At 48.5% G+C, this 15393-nt stretch overlaps 1 protein-coding gene across 1 annotated transcript; it reads right to left on the reverse strand.

The window, feature by feature from the left end:
- Positions 1-534: 534 nt before the first annotated feature.
- On the reverse strand, positions 535-6439 carry LOC122921973 (receptor of activated protein C kinase 1). Its single transcript, XM_044272335.1, has 8 exons — positions 6242-6439; positions 4884-5055; positions 4648-4795; positions 4339-4434; positions 4015-4125; positions 1245-1385; positions 954-1064; positions 535-734 (listed from the first exon to the last, which is right to left on the reverse strand). Exons 1-8 carry the CDS (start codon positions 6348-6350, stop codon positions 669-671), a joined length of 954 nt encoding a protein of 317 aa, XP_044128270.1. The 5' UTR covers positions 6351-6439; the 3' UTR covers positions 535-668.
- Between the last annotated feature and the right edge of the window lie 8954 nt (positions 6440-15393).

Below are 15393 nucleotides of genomic sequence, written 5' to 3' on the forward strand. Positions count from 1 at the left end.
ACCATATATTGCGGTTAGTGAAGACTGGCCCATCGCAGCGATGGGGGCTGAAGAAAAACTGCTGCCCGCCCTCAGCCAAGATGGCTGCCTGCTAATGGGTGCAGCCATCTTAGTCCGGTCACTGCACAATGCAGCGTAGTGATCGGAGTTAACCGTGATGTACTATTACGTCAAGATGCGGGAATGCACTGACTTCCATGACGTAATAGTATGTTGTGTCGGAAAAGGGGTTAAAAACTACACGCGTTATTTCAGTCAAACCTAGTTCTTTAAGCACAGAAGTAAAGTTGGTCCACAGGCCCCTGAAATGAGGTTATGATGCAGTTTCTTGCACATCAAGTGGGCCCAGGCACCACTGTGCACTAGAAATGCTGAAATGACCCTTTATTCTCCAAGTCAGCAGAGTTCAGACCTCCGCAGAGTATATAATGAAGCATATCCTAGCAATACGCCACACCATTGGAAGATTTGACTTGCTACTCCAGTGTCATAGGGGTGATCTGCTACAGCCACATAATACAGGAACGCAGATTGTATAGTTTTATAGCAATTTTTTTTTATTAGAGTCATAGGCTGGCATGGTAAGATGACTCCATACTGCACAAGTAGTATCAGGCAGTAACATTACAACTGAAATGTCTGCCATTTTTCTGTTTCCAGAAAACATCTTAACGGGTCCCAATGGTGACTTGCCAGACTCTGATCAAGTTGTCTGTGTATCCAGCGAAGAGTGTCTAAAATAAATAGAACAGCATTAGAACCAGACCTGACATTATACTGGTCTATAACTTCTACAGGGGAATAGCTGAGTGCTAAACCAAGCTCAATTAACCTGCTGCCATTGAATGGGAAGTACACACTATAGCTACAGCTTATGCCACAATCCAGTAATCTAGAAACCTCCATAATAAGACTACACGGTGGATTCCATTTGCAGAACAGAAGCCCGTTACCTGTCCATCTGCTGACCAGGCCAGAGAAGTACACTGTGGGGGCTCAGCTTTGCTGCTTGTACTGATCACCTCCTGTTTCAGTTCATCTACAATGATCTTGCCTTCCAGATCCTACAAAAGCACAGACGTGTTAGACAGTAATCCAGAATTGTAAAACACGCAATAAAATTAATGTATTGCTCAGTAACAGCCTCTGATTTTCAGCAATGAGCATCAGTTGGCATCAGAAATCATCACTGCAAAGAAAAGCCTCATCTTATGGACCCATCTTCAACTTCTTGCACAACCTACCCAGATCTTGATGCTTGGCCCTGTGGCGGCGCACAGCCAGTAGCGGTTGGGGCTGAAGCAGAGAGCGTTGATGACATCACCACTGTCCAGGGTGTACAGGTGTTTGCCTTCATTCAAATCCCACAGCATGGCCTGTCCATCCTGGGAACAGAAAAGAGATTAGTGATGGAGGAAACCGTAGAAATATTCCTACAGTACTCACAGCAAATTGAGACTTAATCCGATTTCCCCAAGTAACACATTAATACTCTGACAATCTCAGAAAATATAAAATATTTTTTATTTTAATTTTTTAAGGAAGAAAGCCATGCAAACCGACAAGGGCCTACATTTACTGATGGAAGTGCAGCTCCCCAAAACATGGTTCAACTTGATGCATCTAGTCCGGCAAACTGACAGCACGTGGCCTAATATGCAACACTCCTCTAAGTGCCACAATTCTGGCTCAAACTAAGCCAAGAGTAAAGTTACACAAAAGTCTCTAGCCGCGCACCAAACTTGTCAACCAGCCTGAGTCCCTGTGATAAGCCTAGTGCAAGTCTAGACCACATTGACAGCAATGAAGGTATGCTCTGCATTACAATGCATTACTGCACGATCAGAAAGCAAAGTCAAGGCTGCAAAGTTTACTGCATTGTGCAACATACCACAACCCATCAATAGAAAAAAACTGATTTTTCACTACACCCAATAGTGCATCGCATCACATAACAAGAAAATAAGGGCACTGCCAACATTGCATTTCCCATGTGGCAGCAACATGTTAGGAGGCATGAACTGTAGCAAACCAATCTTATCGTGACAGCAACAGTGTCAAGCAGGTCACACATTCCAAAACCATCAGTGGGCATACCCAAATGCTGGAAGACATCACTACGCACCCCAGATAAGAACCTATTGAAGCATGTGCCAATAATATCCATATCAGCAGACACTTTCGCTCCGAAAACAGCAGAGACTTGTCCCAATAGACACCCGTGCACATCCAGTTTTAACCAACAATGCATTTCTATTTGACGTACCATGTGTAGACCAATGGCAATGCCGACTGCAGCTGCTTAGGTCAGGTTCAGATGTGCTCGCTGTATGCCAGGAAAAGCTACCACTCCATACATGCCAAGGGTATCTATAAGGCTCCATTAAACCAGAAGGAGGCCAAAGTGCAAAACTAACTATACAAGTGCATGGTATTCCATGCAACTGTACACAGTAAAAAACTGCAGGTAGACCGTATTCCAGTTTTGCAATTTTCAGGATCAATTGACAGAAAACATCTGTAATGCCCCTTTTTTCCTGCACTCCATCGAGACATTTCCAGCTGCGTTGGTACCCTATACCAATGACATCACATCTAGATCTGAGGCTAAGCCCTGTAAACTGTGACCTTGCCGCTAAGGGGAATATTCGGTTTATTCTCCTGGACCCTGCTCTGTAGACCAGTGTTTCCCACCTAGTGCGCCTCCAGCTGTTGCAAAACTACAACTCCCAGCATGCCCACACAGCCAAAGCTGTCCAGGCATGCTGGGAGTTGTAGTTTTGCAACAGCTGGAGGCACACTGGTTGGGAAACACTGCTGTAGACGATGTCCAGGTGCGAGGCGTTTCCAGCAGGACTTCAGGGTACCTGTACACACTTCGCTTTTTTTGCGGATAAGATGAGGTTTTGCTGCAGATCTCACCTTGAATTGCAAAAGTTAGGATCCACACTAAAAGCCTGTAGAGACATGCTTTCAAAATCTACACCACAGGTCAATTTCCATACAAAACAACGCAAAGTGTACGCGAGATTTGTCTTTGTACAAGAATCTGTCGAAAACTCCCTCTGTCTTGCGCCGAGATGTAAGCCCAGGGTGCGGGTCACAGATCTTAATTTTGCTGGAGTCAGAATGCACTCAGAAAATGACCTGACCTAGATCATGCTTTTTTTTATAACAGAAAATCCCTTTAATTTAAAGCTCCTGACTTATGCCCACTATATATGTTGCAGGCCTCCATCACAGGTAACCCTCAGGAGCTTCTCCGCCATATAAATCAAGCTGTGATGTCAAAAGGGCCTTTTATACAACAGCTTTTGCAGGAACAAACTTAAAGGGAACCTGTCATCAACTTTAAGCTGATCTCACTGAGGGCAGCATAAAATAGTGACAGAAATGCCGATGTCAGCTCTGTGTCACTCATGAGCTAAAAGTCAGTGGTTGCTGAGAACCAGCATCATAATCATTGCAGCCCAGGCCTGGAAAAGAGTCACATCTACCTGAGAAGAGTCCTGGTTATTCCTAATCTCCTGCTCTCTCCTGTCCATCTGCTGATCATTGGCAGTTCTCTCCCAGAGAGAAAACTAGGTATTAGAAAGTCAGTCATCAGCAGGTGGGCAGGAGAGCAAAGAATTCATGAATAACCAGGACTCTTCTCAGGTGGCCGCAACTCTTTTCCAGGCCCAGTCTGCAATTGTGATGTGGGTTCACGGCAACCACTTACTTTTAAACTTCTAAATGACAGACTCCTGAAATCAACTCACATGTCTCTCCTTTATGCTGCAGTTAGTATGGGCAGCATAAAGTTGATGACAGGTTCCCTTTAACTGATCCACGTAAAAGCTGCCTCTAAACAAGTAGCTGTGTCCAGAGATGACACTAAACCTATATTCAGGCACAATACAGAGAAACTAATGTTGAGATGACAAAAGTATAGAAATAAAATCTAAATGTAATAAACCCATCGAATAAGACTGACCAGACAGCCAATAATCCACAAGGCCTATTCCTCCTCACCTTGCCTCCAGAGGCGCACAGTGACCCATCAGGAGACACAGTGACTGTGTTCAGGTAGCCACTGTGGCCAATGTGGTTGGTCTTCAGTTTGCAGTTGGCCAGATTCCAGACCTGAAATTAAGATTTCCACAGTTAGAATATAGCAAGATACTAGGAAGTCACTGGCTGGGCTACCAAGTCCAACATCCACGCTTGCGCTAGAAGCATGATGTAAAGTGCAGTAATGGCAGGTAGCCTCTAGAAGACATCCATGTACCCTGGACCACTGGCCATCAAGATGTAGTCTTACCACCCCCACACATACATGAACCCTGAGAGACTCACCTTCACCATCTTGTCCCAGCCGCAGGAAACAATGATGGGATTGCTGCTGTTGGGTGAGAAACGGACGCAAGAAACCCATTCAGAGTGAGATTCTTCCTGAAGAAAAAAAAAGCATGGTAAGACTCAGAATCCATTACCAGTGCTAGAACTTCGTATTGAGGGGTGCGGTCTATGGTCCCATCATAATTGCAGGATTGTCAGCATACTTGACGTTGCTCCCAAAGGAACACTCAGGATAGTTGATCTAGTCATAAGGACCAAATGAGCCACCCCACAACCACACAATAACAGGGGTCACAGCATCCTTACCTGCACTGTGTATTTGCACACTCCCAGAGTGTTCCACAGCTTGATGGTCTTATCTCGGGAACCTGACACGATCTGACGGTTGTCGGCGGAGAAGGCCACGCTGAGAACATCCTTTGTGTGACCCACAAATCGCCTTGTGGTTGTGCCACTGCAGAGAAAGTCACATGAGCATCCGTGCCAGCCAAAGATAACCCCCGCCTCTGTACCCAGAACGTAGTCCCATCCACGCAACTTACGTGGTAAGATCCCACAGCCTCAGTGTTCCGTCCCAGGAACCGGACAGGGCGAACTGCCCATCAGAGGAGATGACGACGTCACTGACAAAGTGGGAGTGACCGCGCAGGGCGCGCTGAGGGACTCCATAGTTGGTCTCATCACGAGTCAGCTTCCACATGATGACAGTCTTGTCTGGAATGGAAAGAGCAGAGTGAATATAATGGTATATAAACAACCATTATACAGACAGCACGAGTCGGGGGGTCACAATAAAATACACTCAGGGTCCATTCACACGTCCGCAGAATGGGTCCGCATCCTTTCCGCAAATTGCAAAACAGGTGCGGACAGCACACTGCTGTCCGCATTTCCGGAGTGCGCCCCAATCTTCCGGTCCGCTGCTCAGGAAAAAAAATAGAACATGTCCTATTCTTGTCCACAATTACAGACAAGAATAGGAATTTCTATGGGGGTGTTGGTCGGGTGTATTGTGGATCACTACGGACGTGTGAATGGACCCCAAGACATCTATCGGCATGCTCGGCTATTCTCAGAAGTCTCACTAAAATGAATGGGAAGCCCGGCCACCGCTCCATTCACTTCTATGGAACTTACAGAAACAGCTCCCATACATATGCACGGTTTCACCTCCGGCACTTTGCAGGCTCTGTTCCATCCCAGAGGTGGGATCAGCACCTATCAGGGACCCCTAATGATCACTAGAATTACAACACGTGACAGGTCACCCATGGGGTCCATCACTGGGTCATGTGCCACACAGGTGACAGGTCACCAATTGGCTGCAGTGGTCACTTAGCCCCCCCGTCAACAGGATGTTGATTCCCAGAAAGCCGGGACCTGCAGAGGCAGCCATGGAGGGCAGGGACGAGGTACGTATGAACCCCACCGCAGGTCTAGCCCGTCTAAAGGGGACTGTAAAAAATGCTTAAAGTTACTTAGCCCCTTTAAGCAGAAATTACATTTCCAGATCAGTAAACAGGAACCTGACAAACAAGAGCAAGGACTTGTCGCAAGCACAGTAAGCAAACAGACAGACGCAGCGACCCTGCAGGTTAATGCAATGCACCCAGAGCAAAGGAAGGTAAGAAATGGGACGGTGAGGAATTGCTAGTTAGGCAATTCCTCTGCACATTACATTTAACGACAAGCAGCCAATGTACCGAGCAAATGCAAGGTGCAGGCAGCCAACCTAACACTGCCTCCTCCCCACTACACCCCATACACAAGGCAGCGGCTGAGCAGGCCGCTGTACACAGCGCCGAGCACACAGGCCGGAGGACAGGCGGCTCCCCACACCCACAGCTCACTAGGACGGCCATAGTTTAATAGAAGGACGGCCTCTACACATGTATCTCACCCCGGGAAGAGCTGAGGATCATGTCCGGGAACTGTGGGGTGGTCGCGATTTGGGTAACCCAACCATTGTGACCCTTAAGGGTCCCCCGAAGGGTCATCTGCTCGGTCATGATTAGAAGCTGTTCGGGGACGCTCCACCGGCGGAGGATGGAGGGCGATTGAGTCTGGCGGCTCTAAAGAGACCGGAAAAAGGCGGAAACGAGGGCAGCCGCGGCTTATATAGGCAACGTCGGGCTCTAACGTCATGACGTCAAGGGAGGAAGTACGTCAGGCGGCCTGCGTAACATGGCGGATCCTATGGTAATGGCTGAATACTGTATTCAGTAAGGACCTGCTGACGTCACAACATCATGTGGCAGTTCTAGATCACGTGGATCGGTCACTGGAGAGGCGCCCTCTTTTTTAACATGGATTGTGGAGCTCGCGGCTGTCAGCAGCGCTGGGAGTGAACTACAACTCCTGCAGCGCTGTACAAGTCCGCGGCACCGACTGAGTAGTCACTTTAACTTATTGTGTACGGAAACTGTGGGGGACTGTACACTGAGCTGGGGGGGTCTGTGGGATGTGCTGTGAGGGACTGTACACTGAGGTGTGGGTGGCTGCTGTGTAATAGGGTGGTGTCTGTGGGGTGTGTGTGTGAGGGACTGTACACTGAGGTGTGGGGGGCTTCTGTGTAGTAGGGTGGTGTCTGGGATGTGCTGTGAGTGACTGTACACTGAGATGTGGGGGGCCGCTGTGTGCTGCTCGTGGTTAGATGGGGGGGCTGCTGTGTAGTAGGGTGGTGTCTGTGGGATATGTGTCAGGGACTGTACACTGAGGTGTGGGGGGCTTCTGTGTAGTAGGGTGGTGTCTGTGGGATGTGTGTCAGGGACTGTACACTGAGATGTGTGGGGGGGGCTGCTGTGTAGTAGGGTGATGTCTGTGGGATGTGTGTGGGGGGCTGCTGTGTAGTAGGGTGGTGTCTGTGGGATGTGTGTGAGGGGCTGTACACTGAGGTGTGGGGGGCTGCTGTGTAGTAGGGTGGTGTCTGGGAAGTGTGTGAGGGACTGTACACTGAGGTGTGGGGGCTGCTGTGTGCTGCTCGTGGTTAGATGGGGGGCTGCTGTGTAGTAGGGTGGTGTCTGTGGGATGTGTGTGAGGGGCTGTACACTGAGATGTGGGGGGGGCGCTGTGTAGTAGGGTGGTGGCTGTGGGATGTGTGTGAGGGACTGTACACTGAGATGTGGGGGGCTGCTGTGTGCTGCTCGTGGTTAGATGGGGGGGCAGCTGTGTAGTAGGGTGGTGTCTGTGGGATGTGCTGTTAAGGACTGTACACTGAGATGGGGGGGCTGCTGTGTAGTAGGGTGGTGTCTGTGGGATTTGTGTGAGGGACTGTACACTGAGGTGGGGGGCAGCTGTGTAGTAGGGTGGTGTCTGTGGGATGTGTGTGAGGGACTGTACACTGAGATGCGGGGGGCCGCTGTGTAGTAGGGTGGTGTCTGTGGGATGTGCTGTGAGTGACTGTACACTGAGGGGGAGGGGTTCTGGTTGTATGGGGAGGGCTTTGTTTGATTGTATGTTGGGAGAGAGGGGTGCTATGTTTGGATGCTGAAATGGGAGGCTGTGTAGTAGGGTGATGTCTGGTTTGTGAGGGAGACTGTGTGAGGTTGCACACTGATGGTGGGGGGGGGGGGGGGGCTGTGTTCTAAGGAGGTGTCTGGGCTGTGATGCATTGTATGCTGAGGGTGGGGGCTGTGTAGTAGGGTGATGTCTGTAGGTTGTATGTGAGGGATTGTACAGTACACTGAGATGGTAGGGGGTGGTTGTGGATATTGACGAAGGGGGATCTGGTTGTATAGGGGGGCTGTGTTGCATTTTATGCTGTTTTATTTACAAATGCCTATCCAGGCAATAGAACCTGTCTTGACCCAGGTGTAAATTAATACTTAGCATTTAACTTTTATTTGAATACAAGTAAAACCTAAGTGTGTGCGAGGTGCACTCTTTAATTGAACTTAGAACCCAAAAATTAAGGGGTGTTAAAAACACAGTACCCCACTTCACTGGTAGGTGTATTGCTTTGACAATCAGGCAGGGTGAAGAGATGTGCACTATCTTTCACCCTTACCACTGTGAGGGCAGGACACTACCGTACCACCGTCCGCGGTGACTCTGCCAGCTGAGAATGGTTGTTTTAACAGCCATATAGAGTGGTGGGAGAAATGGAAATATCAGCCCACTATGTGAATGGCGCATAAAGCGTCTCAGTTGATCTCCGACTGATATTAATGGCAACTAACACCGCAACACGGACTCGGTGCACAGTAGCCAAAACCACAACTAACTTGATTGCTAAACCAAACCAAGCAACGTTGGCCAGCCTGACCGCTAGTTGCTGGTTAACAGTGGAGTGGTTCACAGCAATTAAAAACTAACACTGCCCCCGACATGTTTCGCCAGTATTCTGGCTTCTTCAGGGGTTAATGGGCAGCCATGAGTGACCCCGGCCACCTGGAGGTTTAAATAGTGTGTAAACTAATTGACAAGTTAGCCATCCTATCAGTTACAAAGGACAAAGCACTGCCAACCAATAGTGTCCTTAGACACACCCCTACAATCTGATTGGAGTGCCGGACACCGTCGCCCACTATACGCATCATCAGAATTTTTAAAAAAAATTATTATCAGCCTTCATCCTTAAACATTGGCGCACTATCTCACTGCGCACGGACTTGGACTGTGCCAAACACACTGCTTTTTGGTTTTAAATTTTTTTTTTTAAATTAGGGTACACCCCAAAACATGTGATAACTCACTCCAGTCATGCTAAACACACGTTCAGACAATACACTAGCTGCAGGGCAGGCTAGCACCTCCAAGGCGTAAAGGGCAAGATCAGGCCATGTGCCCAATTTAGAGACCCATCAGTCAGTTCGTGTAGGCGTGTGCACACATACTGCCCCACCGTGTCGCACATCACCGTGACGTCCACGATCCATTTGGATATCTTCTCTATCAACCTTCGATGTTCTTTTCTGAGCCTACCATGTTGATCACGGTTATCGGCGAATCAGGGTTCCACTCCGGAGAGGGAGCATGAGAAAGAGGGACCACATCCAAGGGAGATCAATGGATGAAATTTAATTGTGATCGAGCAGAAATATGGAAAAAGTTATTAAAGTAGAAGAATCGAAGGAAAGGAGGGGGCGCGCGGCAATTACCCACTCCCGACTTAGGGATGTAGTGATGATAAATAACAATACAGGACTCTTAAGATGCCCTGTTATTGGAATGATTAATAAAAAATGATAGGGAGTGTCACTGGGGTATTTAGGATTTGGAAACGTTAGACAGGAGAGGCCCTGCTGCCGCTTTGTTGACTCTAGATAACTTCTGCCTGATCGCATGTCACCATTTGGATATCTTCTCTATCAACTTTCGATGTTCTTTTCTGAGCCTACCATGTTGATCACAGTTATCGGCAAATCAGGGTTCCACGCCGGAGAGGGAGCGTAAGAAAGAGAGACCACATCCAAGGGAGGTACATTTTTCTAAAATTAAATATGATCGAGCGGAAAAGTGGGACAAATTATTGAAGCGCAAATGTGGGACAAGTTAGTAAAGTTTAAAGGGGTTCTTCACTTTCATTTAACTGATAATCTATCCTCTGGATAGATCATCAGCTTCTGATCGACCGGGGTCCGACACCCGGGACCCCCGCCGATCAGCTGTTTGAGAAGGCAGCGGCGCTCCAGCAGCGCCGCTGCCTTCTCACTGTTTACCGCCGGGCCGCCCGCCCACTGACGTCACGACTTGTATCAACTAGAGTGGGCGCGGCTAAGCGCTGTTCACTTGAATGGAGCTTAGCCGCGCCCACTCTAGTTGATACAAGTCGTGACGCCAGTGGGTGGGCGGCCCGGCGGTAAACAGTGAGAAGGCAGCGGCGCTGCTGGAGCGCCGCTGCCTTCTCAAACAGCTGATCGGCGGGGGTCCCGGGTGTCGGACCCCCGCCGATCAGAAGCTGATGATCTATCCAGAGGATAGATCATCAGTTAAATGAAAGTGAAGACCCCTTTAAGCATTGAACGAAAGGAGGGGGGCGCGCATCAATTGAAGAAGAATTTTTGAAATTTAATTCCCTGTCACCTATGCAGAGCAGGGGTTTTTTATACGGCAAAATTGGTAAAATGTCACCTTGTAACAGATGATTTTTTGAAATTTAGGTCCCTATCACCTATGCAGAGCAGGGGTTTAATCACGGCAAAAATTGTCAAATGTCACCCAAGAATGTAACAGACAAATTAGTGAATTTTTTTTACCTGTCTACTAGGTATAGCAGTGGTATATCATACCCAAAAATCAGTGAATTTCACCCGAAAATGTAACAGACAAATTAGTGATTTTTTTTTTTTTTACCTGTCTACTAGGTAGAGCAGTGGTATATCGCACCAAAAAATTGGTGAATTTTACCCGAAAATGTAACAGACAAATTAGTAAAATGACAAAATTAAATACGTACAAATAAAAAAAAATACTTGATTTATGAGGTGGAGGTCCATATGGAGTAGAAGTTTGAGGAGGCAGTGGAAGTGGCGGTGGAGGAGGACGAGGTAGCCAACACAGTTTTTTTGTTTTAATTATTATTCTTTTTTTTTTTAAATTTAGGGTACACTCCAAAAGAGTGTGAAATATCCAAAATACAAGAATGAGCAATTGCGCTGTAGTATAACAATAGCTGGTTAAGGCCGGTATACATGCCTATTCTGCACAAGGTACGGACAAGTCCTGTGGGATCCCTGCCTGGTTAATTTTAATGAACGTGAGCTTGTCCACATTGGCTGTGGACAGGCGGCTGCGCTTGTCTGTGATAACGCCCCCCCCTGCTGTGCTAAACACACGTTCAGATAATACACTGGCTCCAAGGTGTAAAGGGCAAGCTCAGGATATGTGCCCAATTTTTTAGACCCAGAAGTTGAAGGGGGCAGACCCGTCATTCAGTATGTGTAGGCGCGTGCACACATACTGCTCCACCATGTTGGTGAAATGCTGCCTCCTGCTAAGACGTTCCAATATCAGCTGGTTGTTGTGGCGTGCTGACAAAGCTTTTACACATTTCGACCATGCTAACCCTGCCTTCTGAAGGTGCTGGCGGTGCCCCAGCTGCGTTGGCGACCTCTTCCTCCTCTGCCTTCGCCTTGTGCTTCCACTGTGCCCCCGCTGTCAGGTGGGAATGCCACTAGCAGCGCATCTACCAGCGTGCGCTTGTACTCGCGCATCTTACGATCACGTTCCAGTGAGAGAATTATGGACGGTACGTTGTCCTTGTAACGGGAATCCAGCAGCGTGACCACCCAGTAATCAGCACAAGTTAGGCTACTTTCACACTAGCGTTCGGCTGTCCGCTTGTGAGCTCCGTTTGAAGGCTCTCACAAGCGGACCCGAACGCTTCCGTCCAGCCCTAATGCATTCTGAGTGGATGCGGATCCGCTCAGAATGCATCAGTCTGGCGGCGTTCAGCCTCCGCTCCGCACAGCAGGCGGACACCTGAACGCTGCTTGCAGCGTTCGGGTGTCCGCCTGGCCGTGCGGATCCGTCCAGACTTACAATGTAAGTCAATGGGGACGGATCCGTTTGAAGATGACACACTATGGCTCAATCTTCAAACGGATCCGTCCACCATTGACTTTCAATGTAAAAGTCTGGACGGATCCGTTCAGGCTACTTTCACACTTAGAACATTTTATACAATATAATGCAGACGGATCCGTTCTGAACGGAGCCACTGTCTGCATTATATGAGCGGATCCGTTCAGAACGCTAGTGTGAAAGTAGCCTTAGAATGTGGGCACCCCGGCGGTCGTTGCGGAGACCCTGCAGCATGTAATCGCTCACGTGTGCCAGGCTGCCCAGAGGCAACAAAAAGCTGTCCTCTGTGGGAGGTGTATCGTCTGTGTCCTATATATCCCCCCAGCCACGCACCAGTGATGGCCATGAGCTGGTCTGGGTGCCACCCTGCTGTGAACATGGTTCCTCCATCTCATCCTCCAGAACTGTGCCCTGGCTTGACAATTGTGTACCTGGCATTTGTGGGTGCAGAAACCCACCCTCTGAGCCACTTGTGAATGACTGACCGGAATTATTCCTCCTGTGCCACATCCTCTTCCATCATCGCCAGCAGCGTTTTTTCAAGGAGGCATAGAAGTGGGATAGTAACGCTGAGAACTGCGTTATCGGCACTGGCCATGTTGGTGGAGTACTCGAAACAGCGCAACAAGGAACACAGGTCTCGCATGGAGGCCCAGTCATTGGTGGTGAAGTGGTGCTGTTCCGCAGAGCGACTCACCCGTGCGTGCTGCAGCTGAAACTCCACTATCGCCTGCTGCTGCTCGCACAGTCTGGCCAGCATGTGCAAGGTGGAGTTCCACCTTGTGGGCACGTCGCATATGAGGCAGTGAGCAGGAAGGCTGAAGTTTCGCTGCAGCAGGGTAAGAATGCCGAAAGCGCGTACAGATGGCCCGCACTTTATGCAGGAGCTTTGACATATCGGGGTAATTTTTAAGGAACCTCTGCACCACCAAATTCAGCACATGCGCCAGGCAAGGGATGTGTGTCAAACCGGCTAGTCCCAGAGCTGCTATGAGATTTCGCCCATTATCGCACACCACCAGGCCGGGCTTGAGGCTCACTGGCACCAACCACTCATCGGTTTGTTGTTCAAGGCCGTCCACAGCTCCTGCGCGGTGTGGGGTTTGTCCCCCAAACAGATAAGTTTTAAAACTGCCTGCTGTCGTTTACCCCTGGCTGTGCTGAAGTTGGTGGTGAAGGGGTTATGCTGACCGGATGAGGAAGCACAGTAGGAGGAGAAAGCAACAGGAGGCAAACTGAAGCGCCCTGCAATCCTCGGTGGTGGAAGGACATGCGCCAAACTGCTATCCGCCTCAGGCCCAGCCGCCACTGCATTTACCCAGTGTGCTGTTATGGAGATATAACGTCCCTGACCGTGCTTACTGGTCCACGTATCCGTAGTGAGGTGCACCTTGCCACAGATGGTGTTGCGCAGTGCACACCTTATTTTGTCCCCCACTTGGTTGTGCAGCGAAGGGATGGAACGCCTGGAAAAGTAGTGGCAGCTGGGCACGATGTACTGTGGGACAGCCACCGCCATAAGGCTTTTAAAGCTCTCCGTCTCCACCAGACGGAATGACAGCATTTCAAAGGCCAGTAATTTCAAAATGCTGGCATTCAGGGCCAGGGATCATGGGTGGTTAGGGGGGTACTTCCTCTTCCGCTCCAGTGTTTGGGAGATGGAGAGCTGAACGCTTCTGTGGGACATTGTGGAGATGCTTGGTGACCCAGGTGGTGGTGTTGCTGGCAGATCCTCTGTTTGCGGGGTGGCAGGTGCCACTGTCACTCCAGAGGTGGATGAAGAGGCCGAGTCTGCAACAGTAGAGGAAGCTGGAGGAGCCAGGAACCTTTTTTTGTTTTTCAGGTGTCTACTCCACTGCAGCTCGTGCTTTGCACTTAGATGCCTGGTCATGCAGGTTGTGCTCAGGTTGAGAACGTGTATGCCTCGCTTCAGGCTCTGATTGCACAGCGTGCAAACCACTGGTGTCTTGTCGTCAGCACATTGTCTGAAGAACTGCCACGTCAGGGAACTCCTTGGAGCTGGCTTTGGTGCGCTCGGTCCCTTGCTGCGGTGGGCAGTAGCAGACTTACTGTCTAGGGGACGGCCGCTTCGCTCTTGCACCCTGCTCCCTCTTCTGCTGTGCTGGTGGCTCTGTGCGACCACCGCCTCTTCCTCCGAACTACATAGGTCACTCGTATGACCTTGATTCCATGTGGAGTCGAGGACCTCATCGTCCTCAACATCATCTTCCACCCAGTCTTCACCCCTGCAGAATAGAACAACAGTATCTAAAGGGTGTATCTCACAATGACATATGCAAAATTATTCTTTTTGCCCTCAATGGGTGTTTTTCTAATGGCACAATAGAACAACGTATCTAAATGGTATATCTCACACGTACAGATACAGACTAGGCCGCAATTTAAGATTTTTGCCCAAAATGGGTGTTTTTTTAATAGCAGAATAGAACAACAGTATGTAAAGGGTGTATCTCACAATGACAGATGCAGCAAAGGCTGTAATATTAAGTATTTTGCCCAAAAAGGGTGTTTTTTTTACTAACAGACAGTATGTGAGACAGTAATATGACAGCAGTATACAGGGAGTGCAGAATTATTAGGCAAGTTGTATTTTTAAGGATTAATTTTATTATTGAACAACAACCATGTTCTCAATGAACCCAAAAAACTCATTAATATCAAAGCTGAATATTTTTGGAAGTAGTTTTTAGTTTGTTTTTAGTTTTAGCTATTTTAGGGGGATATCTGTGTGTGCAGGTGACTATTACTGTGCATAATTATTAGGCAACTTAACAAAAAACAAATATATACCCATTTCAATTATTTATTTTTACCAGTGAAACCAATATAACATCTCAACATTCACAAATATATACATTTCTGACATTCAAAAACAAATCAGTGACCAATATAGCCACCTTTCTTTGCAAGGACACTCAAAAGCCTGCCATCCATGGATTCTGTCAGTGTTTTGATCTGTTCACCATCAACATTGCGTGCAGCAGCAACCACAGCCTCCCAGACACTGTTCAGAGAGGTGTACTGTTTTCCCTCCTTGTAAATCTCACATTTGATGATGGACCACAGGTTCTCAATGGGGTTCAGATCAGGTGAACAAGGAGGCCATGTCATTCGATTTTCTTCTTTTATACCCTTTCTTGCCAGCCACGCTGTGGAGTACTTGGACGCGTGTGATGGAGCATTGTCCTGCATGAAAATCATGTTTTTCTTGAAGGATGCAGACTTCTTCCTGTACCACTGCTTGAAGAAGGTGTCTTCCAGAAACTGGCAGTAGGACTGGGAGTTGAGCTTGACTCCATCCTCAAACCGAAAAGGCCCCACAAGCTCATCTTTGATGATACCAGCCCAAACCAGTACTCCACCTCCACCTTGCTGGCGTCTGAGTCGGACTGGAGCTCTCTGCCCTTTACCAATCCAGCCACGGGCCCATCCATCTGGCCCATCAAGACTCACTCTCATTTCATCAGTCCATAAAACCTTAGAAAAATCAGTCTTGAGATATTTCTT

This window comes from Bufo gargarizans, chromosome 11, assembly GCF_014858855.1.
Source record: "Bufo gargarizans isolate SCDJY-AF-19 chromosome 11, ASM1485885v1, whole genome shotgun sequence".
NCBI lineage: Eukaryota > Metazoa > Chordata > Amphibia > Anura > Bufonidae > Bufo > Bufo gargarizans.